This window comes from Enhydra lutris, unplaced genomic scaffold, assembly GCF_002288905.1.
Source record: "Enhydra lutris kenyoni isolate GAN:26980312 unplaced genomic scaffold, ASM228890v2 scaffoldscaffold43, whole genome shotgun sequence".
Classification (NCBI taxonomy): domain Eukaryota; kingdom Metazoa; phylum Chordata; class Mammalia; order Carnivora; family Mustelidae; genus Enhydra; species Enhydra lutris.
In genome coordinates this window covers 12,871,394-12,892,505 of record NW_019154127.1, presented here as the reverse complement: position 1 = coordinate 12,892,505, position 21,112 = coordinate 12,871,394, and the positions used below count along the sequence as shown (strand labels likewise).

General features: G+C 57.8%; 1 protein-coding gene across 1 annotated transcript in view; it reads right to left on the bottom strand.

Moving 5' to 3' along the window:
* Window positions 1–21,112, bottom strand: part of LOC111155736 (phosphodiesterase 9A) — an 82,059-nt gene that overhangs the window by 11,460 nt on the left and 49,487 nt on the right. The window contains exons 5-10 of the mRNA XM_022516103.1: window positions 17,562–17,616; window positions 17,194–17,264; window positions 10,632–10,716; window positions 5,379–5,454; window positions 3,533–3,607; window positions 105–191 (exon numbers count right to left, since the gene is read on the bottom strand). Of these exons, the coding sequence (XP_022371811.1) occupies window positions 105–191; window positions 3,533–3,607; window positions 5,379–5,454; window positions 10,632–10,716; window positions 17,194–17,264; window positions 17,562–17,616 (449 nt within the window). The remainder of the gene's footprint in view (window positions 1–104; window positions 192–3,532; window positions 3,608–5,378; window positions 5,455–10,631; window positions 10,717–17,193; window positions 17,265–17,561; window positions 17,617–21,112) is intronic.

Genomic DNA, 21,112 nt, shown 5'->3' with positions numbered 1-21,112 from the left:
CCGTGTGTGGGAGGCCCAGCGCCACGTGGAAGGTGCGTGGGTGCTCCGCTGCTGGGCAACCAGATGACACTGTCCTCGAGGGGCACCGGGGGGCCCGCACTTACCAGCCACCTCCGGAGCGTGATGGGGTTGATGGAGAAGTCTCTGACCAGGCCCAGGTCATGGTACATGTGCTCCAAGCAGCTCAGCATCTGCGGACGCAGCGGCAGAAGTGGGTCGGTGGCAGGGGCGGGCCCACGCAGCCGCCCAACCCAGCTGATGCCTGCAGGGCCCGGCGGTCCCTAGAGGGTGAGGCTCCCGTCTCAGCGGCCCCGAGGGTGAAGCCGTGTTGACTGGGGGAGGGGGTCTTGGGACCCCTAGCAGGGACGTGGGGCCTGAAAGAGCAGCTGGGCTGAGAAGTCAACGGGGTTGCAGGCGAGGAGGGACAGCGGTTAGGAGGGACCGCGTCAGAAGTGACTCTGAACTTGGCCACACGGGAAGCCAGGCTGAGGTGCTGGGACACGGCTCCATGGGACACGCGCCCGCGAGCAGGTGTCTTGACGCCCAGTATTGGTGAGACTCAATGGCCTCCGTCCCCAGCATGCTTGGTGCGCCCCGAGGGGCCTGTGGGGACCAGACACACACTGTAAGGCGCCGCTCGTGTGGTCTGCGAGGTAAGCCATGTTCCCGTCACGGAGCCGCCGTCTACAGAATTCTTGCTCAGGTTAAAATACATTTGTCTTCAGTCCCAAAGAGGAGTGATTGTCGTCGCTGCGATCTATTTAAACGCCGCTCGGGACCGCGGAGCTAATTAAGCCAGGGCAGAAGGACCAAATGATTAAAACGTGAGCGTCTGAGAGCGTGGGCTCCACTTCCTGGGAAGCCGGTTTCGGACACAGGCCCCGGAAGACCGGAGACCCGTGAGGTGGTGACTGCTAGACGCTGCCTGGTGGCACGGGGCATGACACCAGCCCACGCTCCCCGGCTCAGGCGTGTGGCCCTGCCCCCGTCCCGTCCGCCAGCTCCCTGAGGCCTGCGCGGCCACACTCCTGGGCTGCCCCTGGTCACCGTGTGACCTTCTCTTCCCAAATAGGTATGTTATGGACAGAACTGCGGCACCCAAATCAGCGTGTTTAAGCTCTAACCCCCGACACGACTGTGTGGACGGAGGGCCTTTAAACACCCGTTAAGTTTCAATGAGGTCATCGGGGTGGCCCCGGCCCATTAGGACTGGTGTCCCCATGAGGAGAGGAGACCGGAACAGACATGCACGCAGGGACGACCACGTGAGGACATGGAAGGCGGCGTCTTCACGGGGGACAGGCCTGGGGGATGCCTGACCTCGGGCTTCCAGGAGTGAGAAAACGTGCTCTTGGCCCGTTGTGCGTGTCGCGGCTGCCTGAGCTCAGGACTACAGGGCCACCAGAGACCCGTCCTCATCATACGGGCGCGTCACCAGTGACCCGTCCTCGTCACACGGGCGCGTCACCAGAGACCCGTCCTCGTCACACGGCACTGGGACAGCTGGGAGCACAGGGAGCACAGGTTCTGCGGGTCCAGCCCCATGCCTGGAGCGTCCACAAGGTGGCTGTGGAGGGAACGCCACGGAGCAGAGACCTGTGGCATTGCCAAGAGTTCAGTGGGGGGATGGGAAGTACCCCCACACACCACGTGCGGGAGCCCACGGTGTCACAGACGGATCGTCCTCAAGGGGATAGGATGGATGCAGACTGTGTCATGGGCAGGCCGCCAGGCTCTGGGGAGGAGTCCGGGGCCCTGACGTGCGGTTGGAGCGCTGGTGTCCACTGTCGTGGACGCTGGCGCTCGGGCCGTGGCCCCGCAGCGCCCTCTGCTCCCCACCTCACGTGCAGGCACAACTCCTGCAGGCCCCGTGAGCCATGGCCGTGGTGGTGAGGTCGGGAGTCCACAGCTGGAGGTGACCGGCAGACGAGACCATCTGGTCCCACCCTGGGACGCGTACAACAGTTCTTGGGCACCTGTTCACGTGGACACTGGGCAGTCCCGGCCGGGTGGCCGCGTGGAGGTGGCTTCGGGCACTCGTCAGACACTGTGGCCCTGTGGCCTGCGAGCCCCATGCTCTGGGCTGGTGGCCGTGCTAGGAAGAGCTCTGGCATGTCAGCTAGTGGGGGACAAGAACACTGGAAGCCATTTCCTCTGTTTCGTGATCCCGAGGACCCTGGCCGGGGCGGGGGCTGCTGGGCACAGCGATAGCCCCACACGGAGGAATACATGTTCCCGGACGTGAGCTGCTTTATGGGAGGCCAGAAGCAGCTCTGGGGGCCTTCACCGTCCACAGTCCCAAATCCACGGCATCCCCAGATTGGCAGAGACCGGGGCTCCTGTCTTTGGGGACCTCTGGCTCCTGGCCGTGTGCCGGCCGCCTGCCGGCAGAACATTTCTGGAAACCCCAAGACCGCTGAGCAGCCTGCCCTGGGCACTGAGGGGCCCACCCAGAGGCCGGCCCCACCTGCGGGCTTCACCCCGGCCCTGACGCCGTGGGCAGGCGGCCTTCCCCTCGTGGCTGCGTGACTCCTTCAGCCTCTCCGGCCACGGCGGGACTCCATGGGAGATGCAGACGGAGTGGGCAGCGAGGGCCTGGTTCCAGGCAGGCGTTCTGCCCTTGGGGACTGGGCTCTGCCCTCACTCCCCGCATGCGGAAGCCAGAGCGATTTCCAGCAGCCGTGTTTGTGCACCCGCCGGAACCTGGAATCTGTGGGCGCTGAGCCATCCTGGGTGTCCTCTCGCCCACGCGCAGGCCTTCCCTGCCCGGGTCCCCTGCTTGGACCTTGGTCCTAGGACTGGTCTTCAAGGATCCACCTCCCGTTTCTCCTGGTCACGCCTCCTCCCACCCTTTCCAGTCCTGCAGGCTCCCGGGTGGCTGGATGATTTGGGGCACACAAGTTTGGCCGGGCGTGTGCGGTGGGACGATCCCTGGGATGCGGGCCCGCAGTGGGGTGGAGGCCCCTCTCGGTGCAGGAACGAAAGCACGAGAGCCGGGACTTTAGTGACCCCAAGTCCTGGCCGGCGAGACGTGCCTGCGCAGGGCACAGAGCCCTCCTTGCCTGTCCCCTGCGGCGAGCTGGCTGGGGGGCGGCCACTCTGCGCGTCTGTGTTACCAGAAAGCTGGAGGAGTCCCAGATTTGGTGGACGTCATGTCCAACACGAGGGACTCGTGTTTTCGGGGATCAGGAATGGAGGAGTATGACTGATGTTATTACATCACACCGAACAGACGGAAATCTCCATGTTAGTGTTTTCTCAGCAAAAGGGGACACCGGTAGAATGGGCTTGTGTGGGAGTCCCGGGTCTCCCCCTGGGGGACACGGCAGCCCGGAGGGTGTGCGGGCTGGGGATGAACCGGCCTGCCCGCGCCTCTGCTCTGACACCCCTGCCTGAGTCCCGTGTCCTCGCCCTCCTGAGCCCACCCAGAGTCAGACTGAGGGAGCGCCTGGGGACTTGAGGCCTTCAGCAGATGGAGCTGCGGGGGGCCCCGGTGGGTCCCCGTGACGCTGGCACTGGGGCGCTCACTCACCTCGTTGGGCTCCCAGAGCCAGACGTCGAAGGTGGGTTTCCTGAGAGCTTCGATGGTCTCCGGAGAGAGCAGGTACTGGGGAGGACAGGGGGCTGGTTAGGCTCTGGGCTGGGACGAAGGCCGGTGACCTTGCGGGGGCGGGGGGATGTTTGCTCCACATCCTCCTGCCCCCGGTCACCTGTGTACGGACTCCAAGGCCACACTCTGCAAGGATTCTGCGAGGGCCAGGCTCAGACCTTCCGTCCGTGGCCAGACGCGGGGCCGTGGGGTGACAGATGTCCCCCACTCAACGCCTGCCTAAGTCTCTCCAAAGTCGCGGAGACAAACTCCGGGTGACTCCGGGTGGACGGCCTCTCCGTAAACCCGACGGGAAAAACACTAGAGTGAAGTCAAGGAAGAAGGATGAACTTGGCCTAGATTCAACTACTGGGCAGGAAGCGATTTGGAGTTTCTGCCTTTGGCGGCCATAGCTGGCCGGGCTGGGGGCTGCGGATCGGGGAGTGCCAGAGTTCGGGTCAAACCGTCACGGGGAACAGGCTGTGACCTTAGATGTAAGACCGTCATGGTGCTTGGGGATGAGATGGGGTCTTCCCCGAGGTGTTTGGTTTGCTTGGTTTTTCCTTCATTTATTACTATTACTATTACTCAGAGAGAGAACAAGCATGGGGAGGAGCAGAGGAGCGAGAATCCCAAGGAGGCTCCCTGCTGAGCTCGGAGCCCGACGTGGGGCTCGATTCCAGGACCCTGAGCTGAAGCCAAGAGCTGGCTGCCTAACCGACCCAGCCCCCCGGGAGCCTGTTTGGTTTCTTGTAAGGAGCTGCTACAGAGGACAGAGGACGGACACCTTTCATTCTGGCCGTCGGCGGCCTTGTGGGCCCCGGGGCAGGATCGGGAGAGGCCGGTCATGTGTTCCCGTGAGACAGAGGCCCCGGTGCCCATCTGAATTCCTCAGGCGATACGCCGCACGCGTTTGGAACCGGGTTGGGGGAACCCCTCACAGGGCGGCTCCGGGAGGCTCTCTGTCCCCGCAAGGACCGTGGGCGGTGGGGGGCGGTTTGCCCCATGCCGGGCCTGGGATGCCTGTCCCCATGCCAGCACGCCGACCCTGACTCTAAGCGCAAGCCCGAGGGGACAGTCTGCCAGGCCAGGGTCCCGTGCTCTCGGCTGAAGGCACGGCCGAGAGGGTGACCGACATCACAAGACCCTGCTCTGTGGTGGTTGGAAGCCCCCAGCCCCCCAACTCCCTGGTCACTGGGCCCTCCGCCAGGGCCTGGGCTCTCGCAAGGGAGAAAATTCTAGAGGCGGAAAAGCGAAACTTCTCATGGAGGCGGAGGTTAGGTGATTTTAGAAATGGAAGCTCCTGGGTGGCTCAGTGGGTTAAAGCCTCTGCCTTTGGCTCAGGTCATGGTCTCAGGGTCCTGGGATCGAGCCCCGCATCGGGCTCTCTGCTCAGCAGGGAGCCTGCTTCCTCCTCTCTCTCTGCCTGCCTCTCTGCCTGCTTGTGATCTCGTTCAAATAAATAACTAAAAACCATAAAAAAAAAAAGGAAGTTCCTTACAGTACTGTCTGAGTGTAAACACCTTCACCCAGTGGGCGAGGGGCGGACAGCGGGGAGGGGCCGTGACCTGCTGGCCTGGGGTCCCCCGCGGCTAGCACACAGCAGAGAGAAAAAGCACTGGGCCTGAGAACGGTGGGGGGTGGGGGTCCCACAGCCCGGGGCCACGGCGGGAGCTGCGTTTGCAAACATGCGGACAGACGGGGCCTGGCCAGGAAGTCAGGGTGGCCGAGGGTTGGGGGCCCGGCCGGGGGCACAGACCACTTCTCCAGAGCTAGAACTTCCTCTCACCTTGGGGTACGTGGGGACATCACGCGGAGGGCTCGGCTTCTTGTCCACAAAACTGTGCCTACAGGGACAGCTGGTCCTGCGGGGAACAGTCAGAATTAGCCGCGGACGGGGTGTCCGGTGGGGGCCGCTCTGCAGAGCGACACCAAAGAAGCCCCAGCCAAGCCCAGACCCCATGGGCCCCGTGTCCTCATTTGTTAGGGGAGCGTAAGCCGGCAAGCCCGTGATCTGTCATGGCGAACCTGCCAGGGACCCTGCCTGGACCCGGGGATGCTTCTCTCTCAGAAAACACGTCAGCTCCACTTCAGGCAAATTCCTAAAAAATCTTTTAACGAGGGAAGTAAAACACTTTTATTCTAAAAAGCTCAAACAAGGAAGTCAGCAAATTAAAAAAAATAAAAAAGCCCCCACATTACCTACTTCTTTCCTCTCAATCTCTGGAGATACCTTCTGTTAAGTTCGGGGTATCCTTCCAGAATGTTCCTTGGGCACAGATGCACAGGGACAGTGCCTTGGATTTTTAACAAAAATGGAAGTGTCCCAGACTCACTCTTGTGCTACTGTTTTTCACCTCGCTCGTGGCGAACTCTCTGCTTGTTGCCCCCAGAGCTCAGCTGCACACGGAGGCACGTGCTTCTGGGGTGCTCCCCGGGAGGGGGGTGCCTTGCTGCCAATCCGGTCCCCACCAGGGACTTTTAGGATGTTTCCAGTTTCCCCTGGAAACTACCTTTGAGAGATGAATTTGCTCTCGGGCTCCTGATTGTTTTCCTTCACTTCTTAGCATCAGGGCAGCTGCTCCCCAGTAAGGTCAGACCACATCGAGCCAGGCGTGCTCCAGGGGAAGCCAACGGTCGGTGTCAGGGGGAGAGTGTGCTGACCTTGGTGGTATCCGAGGGCTGGATGTGGCCCCCTCCCTACCCGGGGACCCTACTTTCCTGGAAGGGAACTCCCCATCCTTGGACGTTACACACTTTGTAGATCACGTCCTATCCCCTGCGAGAACTGTAAGACCTCAGAGTCAGAGCCACAACACATCCCTTCCTGCAAGCCTGTGCGCTGCGTCTACACCGGGGATGCATTTTAAGAAAAGAACCAGAAGCAAGCAAACGCTTCCGTGCATGAAGGCATTCCCGACAACGTCCCCCGTTGTTGTAAAAACGCAACAGCAAACCGGAAACCACCTCGCTGTTGCTGAGCGAGAAGCTATTTACACCCTTAGGGCCCATCCAACAAGAAGGACGGTTGTGTGTTAAGATAATGATGAGAATTATGTGATGTACGAAGGATTTTGGGGAAAGGGGAAGAAGAAATGTTGCACACAGGATAGACTGAAAGGTAATGCAAAAAAAAAAAAAATCTAGCAAGGTACGAGGTGGGTTGAGATGCACGTGCACTGTGCCCTCCGGGAAAGACGGAGGGACCGGATGTTGGTTCCACGTCGATCCCTTTAGAGCTCACAGTATCGTAAGCGAAAAAAAGATCACGAAGCGGTATTTCTTTTCAAAATCTCCATACATGACGCATGTTTGTTTCAGCTCGGCAGCCGGATTTCGGTGGGGCTCACCCCCGTCCAGCTGTATCGTCTGGAGGTTTAACTCCGGGGGCCACACCACCTGCAAACTCAGAGTAACAGCTCTGCTTCCTTTCTGATAAAGGGGCCTCCAGTCCAGTTTTCTGGGGCTCCCACTGTTCTTTCCCTCAACGCGATGCTTGCAAAACAGCACGCTTCGTGCGTGGAGGGATTTCAGCACAGCTTCAGCAAAAGAGCAATCAAGGAACCGCTAAAGGGCACGAACCAGGTGCCTTCCATCGAGGCCCATGAACGCGAAGTCACAGCCCGCAGCTTTCTGAGCAGTGACGAGCCTGGTCTGTGCGCACCCTCGCCCCGTCCTCCCTGCGCTCAGCCTCCTCTGTGCACGTGTGACATTCCTGGCAGGGTGTGAAGCTCGCACAAAGCAAGATGGTTTGCCTGCTGGAAGCCAGCTGCTTCCTTGAAAATCCCGGCGTCGGGAGCGTCTGCTGGGTGCCCGGGGACGCTCGCCAGGCCCCCCCAACCCCCCGCTCGGCCAGGCACCCCGCCTGCTCCCTCTGTGCCCCGTTGCCACGGGAACCGGCCTCCTCCAGCGAGGGAGCAGCTGGCACGGTGCCTTTTCTTTTCATTCTATTTGGGGCTGATTTTGACTTTCACTTCCTGGGCTCCCAGCCCCCCACCCCCGTGGCGCGTCCAGTGGACAAGGCCACTTGTTTGGGATGAAAGCGGAGCCCTCGGGAGCCCTCCCCGCCCAGGTCAAGCGGCCAGCTCCGCCCCGTGCGCAGCTAGGCCTGGCCCTGCCCTGAATGTGAGCAGGACACTGGACCAGGAGGAACTGCGAGACCCCCATCCGCCGCTGTCCCCAGAGCGGGAAGGCACCTGGTGCGGAGACCCCGCTGGCTGGGGCTCGTGTGCGGGCGAATGTGGGGCTGCCCTTCAGGCCCGTTCGCCATCTGTGTGGGCACAGGCCTCTGTCGGTCCTCCCAGACAGGCCGACGGCCGCCCAGCCGGTTGCTCTCGCCAGGAAGGGCTGTGCGGGGTGCCCGGCCCATCTCTCCCCCCACATCTGGGCAGAGCCCTGCATCGAGGGGCCTGGTCCCAGGGCGCGAATATGTTACACGGCGTCCCTGCGTGACCGAAAGGGAACCTTACAGACAACACACAGAAGGGGGCACGCGGCAGCCCCGTTTGCCATCGGGGTTCACTTCTCCGCAGAGCAAGGGAAGGGCCGTTTGTCGGGGGCCCAGAAGGGGCTGCCGGGCTCCCGGAGCACGGCCTGGGGTGGGGGGCTGGGCTGTGGGTTAGACCCGGGCCAAGGCCACCGGGATTCTTTTTCCCAAACGTGTCAGCCACGTTGCAGCGTTTTACCCCATTCTGTTTGTGCCTGAAGAGTCCCATCTACCCGTCTCTCACCTCCGTGGGAGGCTGTGAAAACCGTCTGCCAAGAATATCGCCTCTAGAAGCAGTCAGGGCCCGGGGAAGGCTTCTCTTTGGATCACGGCACCCGGAGCTCTAAAAATGGGCTTTCTGGGCGGCGAGGAGGAGCGCTTCAGCCCGCGGCTGGGCCCAGCACCCGCCACGCCTCGGCTCTGCCCACTGGGCCAGACGAGCGCCTGTGGGCCACGGTTTGCCTCTCGGCTCCCGTGGGGCTGCTTTCCTGTGCTCTAAAATCGGGAGTGTCCTTCCCCCGTGCTGTGCTGTGGAGTGAGTTACGTCCCCCCAACGTGAGAAAAGCCCCAGGACCTGGCACGCGACATCCTTTGGAAGATGACGTCACATGTGGCCACACTGGGGCATGGAGGGGACTGGTGTCCTTTTAGAAAGGGACATCTGGACACAGAGGCGCATGGGGGAAAGGCCACATGAAGACCAAGATGGAGGAAGCACGGACCCTCCAGGAGCCCCCGGGGCCGATGACAACCGTGGAAGCCTGGAGGGGTGCTGGAGTAGATCCTCCCTGGAGCTCCCGACGGGGCGTGGCCATATGGACACCTGGATCTCCGGCTTCCGGCCCCGGGCCTTGGTGCCACTGTGGGGACTACCCAGGCCGAGGGAGCTCTTCCCTCTGCAGCCCCAGCAGCAGGAGCAGGGCCGGCAGCTGCCCCGGGACGGCACACGCCCCCTTTCCCGGGATGGAGGAGGGTGCCCGGCCTGGGACGCAGCAGGGGACAAGGCCAGCGAGGGCGCGGGGCTCGTGACTCATGCCCGGTGGCTTTGGGCAGGTGGCAGGCCTTAGTCATTTGAGAAGGGACGAGAGGCTGTCTTCTAAAACCCTTGCATGGGGCCTCTGTGGGCTCTGCGGGTCGGCACGTCTGTGAGTGAGGAGATGCTCACAAAGGCAGGGAGGGACCTCAGGGACCCCACCCCAGCCTGGGAGACCCCCCCTTTGGGCAGCATACATGTGAGCCAGAGGGTGACCCCATGACCACAGCCGTGGAGGGCCTGAGCTGGGCCCAGCTGCCCGCCCCAGCCAACTCCAGCACTTGTATCCCGTCCCACAAGGGGCTCGGTCTCCGGCCCCCACAGAGCCTCGCACTGGGGGACGTCCGGGACGAGTTACTCACTTGCAGTTCTCTGCGAATTTTCACAAACCCTTTTGCCCACCTTCCCCAAGTTCCATGAGAGGAGACCTCCCCAAATCCGCATCAGGGGCCATGTGGGCGTGATGTAAACGTGGCGTGGTCCCTGTGAAACCACACTCCTGTGGCTTCGAGCCCACTGGAGGCCAGCCAGGCCCTCGGCGCCCACACGGGGCCGTCAGCTTCCCCTACACCTCCAGCCTTCCAAGAGCCTTTTCTGCGGCCTCCCTCCCTAAGCTGGTCACCCTCAGACTTTTAAGATCCGGGAATGATCTTCAAACCAGCAGCCGAGCTTTCGAAGACGGCCTGGTGGGCGAGCGCAGGGCTGTTTTTGGGTTCCTCGTTCCCACTAAATCCCCCCCCCCCCCCCGAGCCCGCGCTCTGCCCTCAGGGCTGCCTGGTGGGGCCCCATTGGACCCATGTGTCCTTCCTGGGTGCACAGCCGTGAACCGGGGGGGGGGATTGGGGGATCCCGCCGAGCGGCAGGTGCACGCTCCCCACGGTACATGTGCTCCATGCGCGCCCCCTCCCTCGTCATCTCCACGGTCACCCCGAGCGCTTGCTGGGACCACAGTTTTAGCAGAGGTTCCTGCTGTGCCAACACCCACTTTCAAGCGGGGAATCGGGAAGCCTGGGGTGTTTTTCCCATGAATTTTGGGTCCCCAGGGGAGAGCCCCAGGTTCTGCCCGACATGTGACCTCTATGCGGAGAGCGGTTGGAGGCCCCGTGGGATCTCTCCTGGGACCGGCTGCTCTGAGCTCTGGGCACGTCCACACAGGAGCATAGCCTCCAGGCAGCGGGACACCCTCCCCCATGTGCCAAACGCCTTTTCCTCTTATTGGGCCTTTTTTAGAAATCAATGCCAACGTCTCTCGAGCTGGATAAGTGAGTCCTAACGCTCTGATTTCCGGACGGTCATTCCCCCTTCAAGTGAAGCCGGGCTCCTCGCCTCCTCGCCTCCGCTGGCCCTAAACTCTCTTTAGCCATAAGAAGGTGCGTGGTTGACAAGCAGATCCCAGCCGGAGCCCTGCCGCCTGTGCCCTGCGCTCCTCCGGGCAGGTTCTGGCTGTGCCTCTGGCTGGGAAGAACAGCCCAGAGCCCCCTCCGGGCACACGCACGGGCCGTTCCTCCCGGGCCTGACCTTACCTGCTGCTCCTGGCCGCCAGCTCGTCCCGCATCTTTTTGATGTCACTCTTGCATTTCTCGATCTCCAGCACTTTCAGGCCTTCCACTGGGACAAAGAAGCAAAGGGGTTACCATGGAGACACACGGAGGCCCTTGCGAAGCTGCTAACTGGGTCCAGCCCCGGGAGGAAAGCTGGCTCTGGGCTCCCACCCGGGTCCCCGCTGCTGAAGGTGCTGGCAGCCCAGGGACAGGGACTCTGGCCTGGCAGGCCTGTCTTGGCCCCGGGCCAGGACGAACCGCCGCACCCCTCCCTGCGGTTTCCGCAGGGCAGAGCCCCTGCTCCCCTCCCCCGAATCCAGAGTCGGGCACCCACACCCTACTTTCTCTCTCCAGGCCTCTAAGCAGCAGCTGAAGACACAGGACAAAGAAATCTCTCCTCCCAGGAAGAAAAGGTGGGAACAAGGCCTCCTCGCATGAAAATAAGACGAGAAGCCCGGGGTGGGGGGGTGGGGGTGGGGGTGGGCGGGGGGAGAAGCCCGGGGCGGGGCTGGGGGGAGCCCCAGCCTTCCCGGAAAGGATGAGCTCATATTGTGATAAAACTTTCACATGTTAAGGGCCCGCTGGAGCAGTTAACCGGGAGAAGGTGTGGGGGGACCTCATGTGGGGGGGACTCGAACAGGCTCGGTCAAGGGGGAGCCCGGCTCACTCGCATTCTTGAAGCCCCACTCCAGAGGAGGGCTGGCGGAGTCCAGACACACTGATCCCCCAGGAAGGCAGGGAGCCCATGCCTCCCAGCGAGCACTCAGCTTCGAGACCCTCACTCTGGGGGTGCACTCATCACCCCAAAATACTGCTACTGAGCAAAACACTGGTTTCCGAGAGGCCTTCAGGTTCAAGGCAGTTTTTAGGAAACAGGAGAGGTTCGCTGTGCTGCTCCGCAATCGCACCTCAATTTTTAGGCAAAAAGAGACTTTCCCGCGATGCTCCTCTAGCCCCTTTCCCTCAAGCGTGGTCTGATCCCTGACAATACGACGTGGATGATCTCCCGGAAAGTGCCCTGCCACTGGACAGCAGAGTAGAAGCGCCGAGCAGCCTGCCTGAACCCCAAGTCCCCCAGGGCAGCTTTCTAAGAATTTCCAGGGTCAGGGCCCGAGGGGGCGGGCAGGGCTACTGAAAATATTGCTTCTTTCTGCCCAGAGTGGTGGGAATCTAGAGGATCTGATACTGGGACATGGTCCTGGTGACTTGCTTCCGTGCCGCGCCGGGGATGTTGTGCTGAAAGTCCCCCACCGGGACACGGGACCAAAGCCCAGGGCCGTCAGTGCAAAGGGTTGGAACGAGCCAGGTGGTGCTTCTGGAATAGGGTGTTCTTAGCCCTTCCTTGCATCACGGACCCCACGACGAGGTGCTGGAGACCACAGGCCCCTCGGAGGAAAGCTCACTAGCTCGCTCTCTTATTGCTTTGGCTCCCCCGGAGGGCGGGGTCCAGGCCCCGGGCCACACTGCAGGAGGCTGGCCCGCGGGGGAACCCCAGCTCCAGCTGCGTCTCCCACTCGGACGCTGACCTCAGCACACGGCGGAAGCGACGTCCACGGGAAGAAGCTCGGTCTTGCTGACACGTGGAGGGCAGACGTTTCCGGAAAGCAAGCCGATCAGGAGAAGAGTTGTGGTATGTGGTATAGACTTTGATCCTCAGAGCAAATAGACATGCGTGTAGAGTCCACACCGGGTGTCTGTGCCCTGCTGAAGTCCACGGTTGCAATCGCTATGTTTTAAACATGCGCAGGAAATTCAGAGCATCTCCAGGAAGAATGTCCTACGGTTTATCTACGGTCCTGTTAGCCCAGAGAACAAGCATTTATTATGGTAGTGGTGTGGATCTTTCCAGGCGTTTCTCTCCCACCCCCGTGCACTCGAAATAACTCTCTGTCCAGCCGGAGTTTTAAAAAGACAAAGCTGGGATGGTGTCGCGTGTTTTCTCACAGCTTCTTACCGTCATCAGTAAATGAAGGACCCGCCCGTGTTCGCGGCCGCCTCTGGCTCATGGCCTTGGGTGGGCGCGTCATGTTTGATTATTTGATATCGGTTCCTGTAGATCAGATTTCTGGGCCATCTACTGGGGCTGATGCTCAGATTAAGCCTTTTGGGCGACACGGCACAGTGTCACTAATCCGAATCCCAGAGATTCAGAATTTATGGCGATTCCGCTTATGAAGGGCCTGGTTGCCAAGGGAATGGATAGTGAGTAACGAGATGGCAAAGCGTGGCATTAATCAATGGAGAGAAAAAACATGTCAGAGGATTAAAGGCGGAACACAGCGGGGAGGGGCCAGGGAGCCTGGTTGCGGGGCAGCTGGAGCACCACACGCCCGCCACTGTGGCTCCCGTCCCTTCCAGGCCGCCTCTGGAAGATTCCACATTTGGCCCGTCCCAGCCCCCATTCCACAGGAGGGAGAGGGCCCAGCCTAGGAGGGGAGCCCACCCCTGAGAAGTCCTGCACAGACCCCGGCGACAGCTCTCTAGTGAGGCTGGGTGTCAGGTCCCTACAAGGCAGGCCCACCCATCCCCCCGTGAACTGGGGACCAGAGCGGAACCGGGAACCAGAGCCCCTGGGGCTTCTGGAGCTCCCCGATGAGGAGCACCCCCCCGGCGAGCCGGGGGTCCCCTCTAGGGGACCTCTAGGGGGTGTTCTATAAGTCCCAGGTCACCCTGAAGGAGAACCTCTGGGAATGATTCTGGAAGACGGGTGCGGCTTCGGGGAAGGGGCTCAGGGGGCAGAGGCAACAGCATAGGCCACGGAGGGGCTCTGCGCCCTCCTCTTGTCCACCGCCTCGCTGGGCTCCCCCGGGGGGCCACCGCAGCCACAACCCTTCCTGCAGCCACAGAGCCACGGAAGCTGGTTAAAGACACGGATGGCTATGGCAGTGTTTGCAACACCTCCTCCAGAGGCTTTGGCAGAGAATGTGCCTAAGCCTCATGTCCCAAGGGGCTCAGAGCGAAGCGTGGGTTTGTGTGACCTGGCATTCCCCGCTGTCCCTCGGGCCAGCTCTGCCGGTGTTTGGGGTCTGGTCCAGGCCTTGGTCCAGGCCTGGGTCCAGGGCCACGGCCACGTCCGCAAACACGGAAGGAAGAGGAGCTCCCATGGGGTTTCTGAGGATCCGGGTGTCCCGTGTCCGGGACTCGAAGAAGGAAAACGACTTAGATGAAAAGGAAGAGAAGCTTCTAAAGTGAATTAAGAGAAATTCAGATGTTTATATTTGACTCAGAGGAATTAGGTTTGAGAAGGTAAAAAAAAAAAAGGGCAGGGAATTCCACTTAAGCAAGTCAAACCGGCGTCATACGGCTTACACACGACGGGTCGCGGCCGCAGGTGTGGAAGCATGTGTGCATGTCTCTGCACGTCCGTGCGTGTGTTCACACAGTGTAAGCCCGCGTGCATACGTGTAAGCAGCCGTGCCCGTCTGCATGTTCGTGCACTGCTGTGTTCGGTGGCTTTTTGGAGCTCACGGCCCCTGGGACTCAGCCCAGGTGAGGCACGCCGCCCGCTGTGCTAGGGGGCAGGGGGTGCTTGGAGGCTGGGAAGGGGCCAGCCAGAAGGGACAGGACAGGACACGCCTGAAGCCTGACAGAGTTCAAAGAGGATGAGAGCTTGTCGGGAGTCATGGGCATGTCCTGGGGGGTGTTCCTGCTGGGAGAGGGGAGCCAGGAGGTGGGGATGCTGGGGCTGTGGGAGGACCGCCTGCTCCCGCCCGTGCCCGACCACTGCCAAGTCGCTAGCTCGGCCACCGCCCTTAGACGCCTCTCTCCTTCCTTCCCGGCTCCCTGTGCCCGCTGCTGCTGTGCGGGTCTCTGGCGCTGGGAATCAGCAGGGCTGGTGACGGCGCGCTGACGGCCACGCGGGCTGCCTGCCTGAGCCCAGCCTGTGCAGGGGTATCGCGCCCTCCAGGCAACCTATGTGCATTTGCACGATTTACACGAGGGCCTCCAGGGAGAGCGAGTTCTGGGGGATTCAGGGCCAGGCCAGGGAGGGCAGAAGGTCAGAGGTGCCACGGCCTGTTGTCCTTGGTTCACACACCGCTTAGAGGCAAAATCAAAACACTTCTCGGCCCGATCACGGTCTCCACGGCCAGAGACCGGAAGCCTCACCAGCTGAAGTCAACACAATGTTCTGTAGGAGTTTTGAAAATTCATTAATGGCCTCCTTGGTTTTCCTGTTTGCAAGTACCGGCGGGAGCTAGAGCTGGCTTCTGGGAGAGGAGCGGGGGCGGGGAGAAGCCGGCGCGGGGCCAGGGGAGGCCAAGAGGGAGGCACCTGCCCCCGCACCCGGGCCCCCCGGGTGCATCTGGGCGACTCTGCGCTTCTGTAAACATCGAATCAGCAGCAAATGCTTCTCGTGTCCCTTGGCTGACCCCCTCCCACAGCTTCTGGAGAATTCCCTACCTGACGGGGCTCAGTGGGAAGTGGAGCTCGCCTCCCACGGCAAACGCGCCCTCTAGCGGGTTGAACTGTGTCCCCCGAAAGGGAGGTGCTCAGATCCCGACCCCCAGACCTCACGAGTACGACCTTAGAGAAAGGTTCCTGCAGATATGATCGATGAAGGCTCCCCAGACGGGATTGTCCTGGCTGAGGTGGGCTCTACATCCTAAGACGGTGTCCTTCCGGGGCCTGAGACGCAGACACGGCAGGAGGGGCCTCGTGAAGACGAGGGGGTCTGGGGTGGTGGGACCACAAGCCAAGGCTTGCCGGAGCCGCCCGCAGCTGGAAGGGGCTGGAGCAGACATTCCTTCAGAGCCCCCAGAAGGACCTGGCCCCACTGCTCCCCCTGGACCTCATGGTCTGGGGCTTCTGCCTCCACAGCTGTGAGACGACACGTTTCTGTTGCTTGAAGCCTCCCCACTGGTGGTTCTCCACCGAGAGAGCTGCAGAAGCCACCGCGCTCCCCCACAGACACGGCGTGGGCCTCCCGTCCAGCTCCGTCCAGACGTCGGATCTGCGGCCAGGGTACGGGCGAGCAGCCTGAGTCTGCAGCAGGGGCCGCGGGGCCGCGGGGGGCCCGGACATGGGGCTCTGGGTGCCGGGGAGACAGACAGCGTGCGTCTGGGGCTCAGATGCGGCATCTTCACAGCGTCAGCTCTGCGTGGGTGTTTCGGGTCTGCAGCACCACTGAGCAGGCCCGCTGCCCGCTCCCAGCCACCTGGGAGCTCCCCAGCACGAAGCCCCTTTTCCACTGAAGGAGCCCCAACCGGCCTGCACGGCGGCTTCCCGACCTGCCCGCGCAGGTGCCCTGGGTCCTGTGTGGCGGGAGCCGTCCCGGGCTTATTTACTTGTCCAATCTGCTGGCCGAGCTTCAGCGGGTCACTTAATCTCTCTGTGGCTTCTCCATCATCCACGGGGAACATAAATCGGTTTTGAAGACAGAACACCAAACGGATCTCCTAAATGTCGACATACTCTGGGAAGTGGGACCAGGTAAGTCGCGCTTCGCGTTATTACGGGGAATAGGTTTTTGCATGATCCCGAATATTCTTCTCGAAAAAAGTCCAAGCAATTCACACAAAATATGAAAAGTGACCTTCGCGGAGTCCTGCGAATGTGAATCAGCCAGACACCATCTGGGGAAGTCACGGCCCGGCCGGCCTTAGGCTGGGATTTCTTCTCGTCATCCCCGAGCTTAATAAATGGGCTGTCCTTCGCCTTGACATTGACAAAGACGTGGATGGGGAATCATGAAGGGTGAGAATTCAAGCAGGGCTCCTTATTTTATGGACGGGGACACCGGGGGAGAGACGCGGAAGCTGTTCCCTCCCGGGTTCAGCTGTTCGGTCCCCGAGTCCAGACCCGAACCGACTCCCCTGTGCTGGCTGGAAGTTCCTCTGCTGGCCCCGGTGCTGACAGGGAGCCAAGAGCTAGAGATTTGACAGGCATATCCCAGAAACAGTCGTGCAGGCGAGGAGCGTATCGGCTTGCCTCGATGTAAAAAGACACGAAGATGTTCAGCAGAAGGTCCTCTCCCAAGGGGGCTGCTCCAGGCGTTTTCACGTTTTTATTCCATCGTCTTCTGCACCGAAGGAGCTTACCTCCTCCACTTGCCGCCAAGTGTACCCCTCGCCCCCTCCACTCCCCAGCTCCCCCCACTGCCCTGTGCGGTGACGTCATGGGTCACCAAGCGACTTTCACTTATCAACAGACCCTCACAGTTCTTGCTTCCGTTAGCATCAAAGGTAATTTTTGGGGGCACCTGGGTGGCTCAGTGGGTTAAAGCCTCTGCCTTCGGCTCAGGTCATGATCTCAGGGTCCTGGGATCGAGCCCTGCATCGGGCTTTCTGCTCAGCGGGGAGCCTGCTTCCCACCCCCCACCCCCCGCCTCTGCCTGCCTCTCTGCCTACTTGTGATCTCTGTCTGTCAAATAAATAAATAAAATCTTAAAAAAAAAAAGGTAATTTTTGAACATTTCACAGAGAGAAGACATTTCCGCTTACCTCCAGGCTTCACTCACCACCAGGGGTTGGGGGGAGGGGAATGATGCAGCTGATGTAAACAGAGGTTAAAAGACAAGGAGAAAGGAGGTAGAAGCGTCACTCACAGTCCACCCGCTTCTCTAGCTCGGCCAAGTGATTCGCGACTTCAGCTTTCAGTTCGTTGATTTTAAATGCTCTGGGAATGGAAAAAAAAATCATCCCTCTCAAAATCGTCAAAGTTGAAAGGGGCGTGGCAAACCTCTGCTGCCCCCTGCCCTGGGCGAGGCCTCCGGAGGTGTAGGGGGCACAGGACGCTGGGGATTGCTTTTAAGGTGCTCCGGGCCTCCGAGGGGCGGGGAGGAAAGAGACACACCCTCAAACGATCTCCAGCGCCTGTGTTCCATGACAGAAGGCTGGCGGGTGTGTTTACCTCCCCACGTCGGGGCGCTGAGCACCTGCTGTCCAGGGACTATGCATCTAGAAGGTTCTGTACCTGGAGAACTGCTCTGCCACCTGGGTCAGCACGCTCTGGATTAATTCTTCTTTCTCTACGGACCAAAAAAGAAAGACAGATGGAGAAGGGGAAAACTCTGCGGATCACCAGGGCCCAAATTGGAATGTCGTAGGCAGGCGGCGCCAACGCCATGGCGGGGAGACCTCGGGGAGACCCTCACGCCCACCGCCAGCAGCCAGAGCCGCTCCGGGGCATGGAGTTTCCCCACCCACCTTTAGAGGCCCTTTCCCACCTGGCCTGCCCCCACCAGCCCATCTCGGTGGTCTCTCGGCAGTGTGGCCGGACTCTGGTCCTCCCCTAGTCTGCACCGGCCATAAAAAGCAGGCAGGACTGGGTCTCTAAATAGGGAAGTTTTCACTTAGTGCCCTGCTCCACTTTATGGCGGGTTAATTACCAGGACAAGGTGAGTTCAAGGCATATTTCAAATGTAAAACACAGTGTTCTCATGGCAGGTCCTCTCCTCATGGAGAGAGGAAGCAGGCCGGGCTGAGCGAGTTTGTCCCTTTGTTGCCTGGCACGTAACCCTGGGCTGGGTGGTGGCTTTACAAGGTTCAGGTCCCAGGCTGAATATAACCTGCCAGTTTTCCTGTTTCCTGGCTGGGCCCCATGCCAGAGGCTTCATAGGAAGGCACAGACGCTCACAGCACTGTTCTTTCCAGCACTCCCTGCTCCTGGGAAGGAAGAGAAAGCCCTGGCTCCAGGTGGCTATTCGTTCACGCCCTAAAACACTGAGAACCTGCACGAGACCTGCTCCTGAGTCATGTAGTCTCTGCTGGCTGTATGCCTAGCCCTCTGCTAAAACCAAAACAAATGAAAACCAAACGAAATCTGCCCGAACAAACAAAAAATCTCAATTATCCAGTATGGTGATGGGGCTTAAGAGCAAAAAAACCTTCCTGCGTTCTGCTCTAATGCCTCCATTCCTAGGAAGGAACCCAGGTATGCACATAGAAGATGTTCATCTCGGGGTTATTTAACCCAGTGAAAACTGTAATAGCCCCAGTGTCTATGAGATGGACATTGAATAAATGAGGGTGCATCTGGCCTGTAGAAATATATTCTGCTATCAGAAATAATATTTTGGAAAATATTCATGTCTATTGTTAGAGTTAAAAGAAAAAAAGAGATCGTAAGACAGTAATACAGTGTGATCTCATTTTTGAAGGCATTGGGAAGATACACTCTGAAATCATGGTAGTAGTTATTTTTTGGTTGTAAGATTGTATATACACTTCTTCCTTATTTTTGTTTTTCTATATCTAATACACTTCTATAATGAATATATGTTAATTTCATAAGAAGTGTTTAAAAAAACGATCAATCTAAATTAGCCTCTTGGAACCTCTCATCCCTTCACTTGCCACATGAATGCGTGATGACCCAAGGTTCCCTCTAGCTTTAGAATTCTAAGACTGGATGAGAAGAAGAAAAATGATGTCTTGTTGTAGGTCCTGAAACCGTAAGAGTAAAATTTTCATAGAGCCCTGTGTGGAGCTGCTGGCTGACCCAAGGCCCTATCCCTCAGGGAGGCTTCCACCTATACCAGGAGAGAGAAATGGTGACTCTAATAAGAGCCAACAGTGAGAAAGTTTCACAGGCTTCCTTGGGGGAACCCAGCCAGATTTTAGATCACTTATTCTGAAATTCTTGGGGGAAGTAATGTATCACCATGACCTTTGAGAGTTAATGATCTTGAAGCCTTGACATAAATTGAGAAGCCCATCAAACAAGCAAGAGACCACTCCACTTAGGAACAGCAGAACACGTATTCCTTTCAGATGCGTAGGAAGCACAGACCAAGACACCATATTCTGGACCACAAAGAAGACCTCAACAAATTTAAAAGAAATGAAACCATGTAGAGTATGGTCTCTGACCATAAGAGAATCCAACGGGAAATCAGTAACAGAAAGATCATAGGAGAATCTTGGAAGTTAAATAATACCCCCTTAAGTAATTCATGGGTGAAAGTGGAAACTTCAAAAGAAATAAAAATGGACGCTGAACTGAGTGAAAATGAAAACAGAATACACCCAAACTTAGCCGTAGACATGGCTAATGCAGTACTGAGAGGAAGAGTTATAGCACTAAAGGCTTACAGTAGAAGAGAGGAGAAACTCATCTCAATAATCCAAGAGCCTAGAAAACGAAGAGCAAAATAAACCCACAAGAGCAAAAGCAAGGAAGTAATAAAGAACAGAAATCAAGGGAAAAGAAAATAGTAAAACAATGCAGCAAATCAATGAAGCCAAGAGCTAGTTATTTAAAAATATTAGTAAATTGGCAAATCTCTAGAAAGATTGGCAAAAATACCATAGAGAGAAGACACAAAGTTGTAGTATTAGGAATGAAGGGGGGATATGACTACAAACCCTGGAAGATAATAAAGGAACACTACATAGAACTCCACACACAGAAATATGAAATCCTAGAGGAAAAAGAGCAATTCCTAGAAAAGTGTGAACTACCAAACTCAACCAAGATGAAATAGGTAATTTGAACAGTCTTAAACTATTAGGAAAACTGAATTTCTGATTTTAAATCTCCCCCAGAAGAAATTTCCAGGTGCAAATGGTTTCACTGGAGAATTCTACTAAACATTTAAAGAAGAATTAACACATTTCTAATCAATTTCTTCCAGAAAACAGAAGAGGAGGGAATACTTTCCAATTCATTTTATGAAGCCAGTATTAACTTGATACCAAATCCAGACAAATATAACAAAGGGAAAAAGACAGACCATCATTCCTCTTGAATACAGATGCAAAAATCCCTAACACAATATTAGCGCTTTGAATTCAGCAAAATATGAAAATGATTATAAGTCAAGGTCAAGTGGGGTTAATTCCAGGGATGCAAGGCTGGTTCAATCTTTGAAAATCCATGAGTGTGATCTACTATATTAACAGCTAAAGAAAAAAACACATGATCATATCAATTCAAAAACATTTGAAAGAACTTAACATCTGTTCATTTCATAAACTCTCAGAAAAGCAGGAATAGAGGAGAACTTCTTCAAGTGGACAAAGAACGTCTACCAAAAACCTACAGCTTGGTGAAAGACTGAATCCTTCTTGCTTAACCAGTGACAAGGCAGAGATGTCTGCTCTCACTGTCCTCACTAGACATTGTGCTAGAAGTCCTAGCCAGTGCAGCAAGGCAAGAAAAGGAAAGCAGATGAGAAAGGAAGAAATAAAACTCGGTTCGCTGGTGCCACGACTGTCTACACAAAAAATTCCAACGCATTTACAAAAACTTTCCTAGAACTAAAAAATGAGTTCAGCAAGGTCACAGGATACAAGATAAATATACAAAATTGATTGTATTTACATATATTAGCAAAGTGGCCATGTGGACACTGAAATGAAAATCACAATACCACCGTACAAACACTAAAAAAAAACAAACAAACCCAAAACTTGGGTGTAAATATAACAGGACAGACACATAAGTTGTAAGCTGAAAACTACAAAACCCTGATGAAGGAGATTAAAAAAGAAAATTTGAATACATGAAGAGACATAGCACGT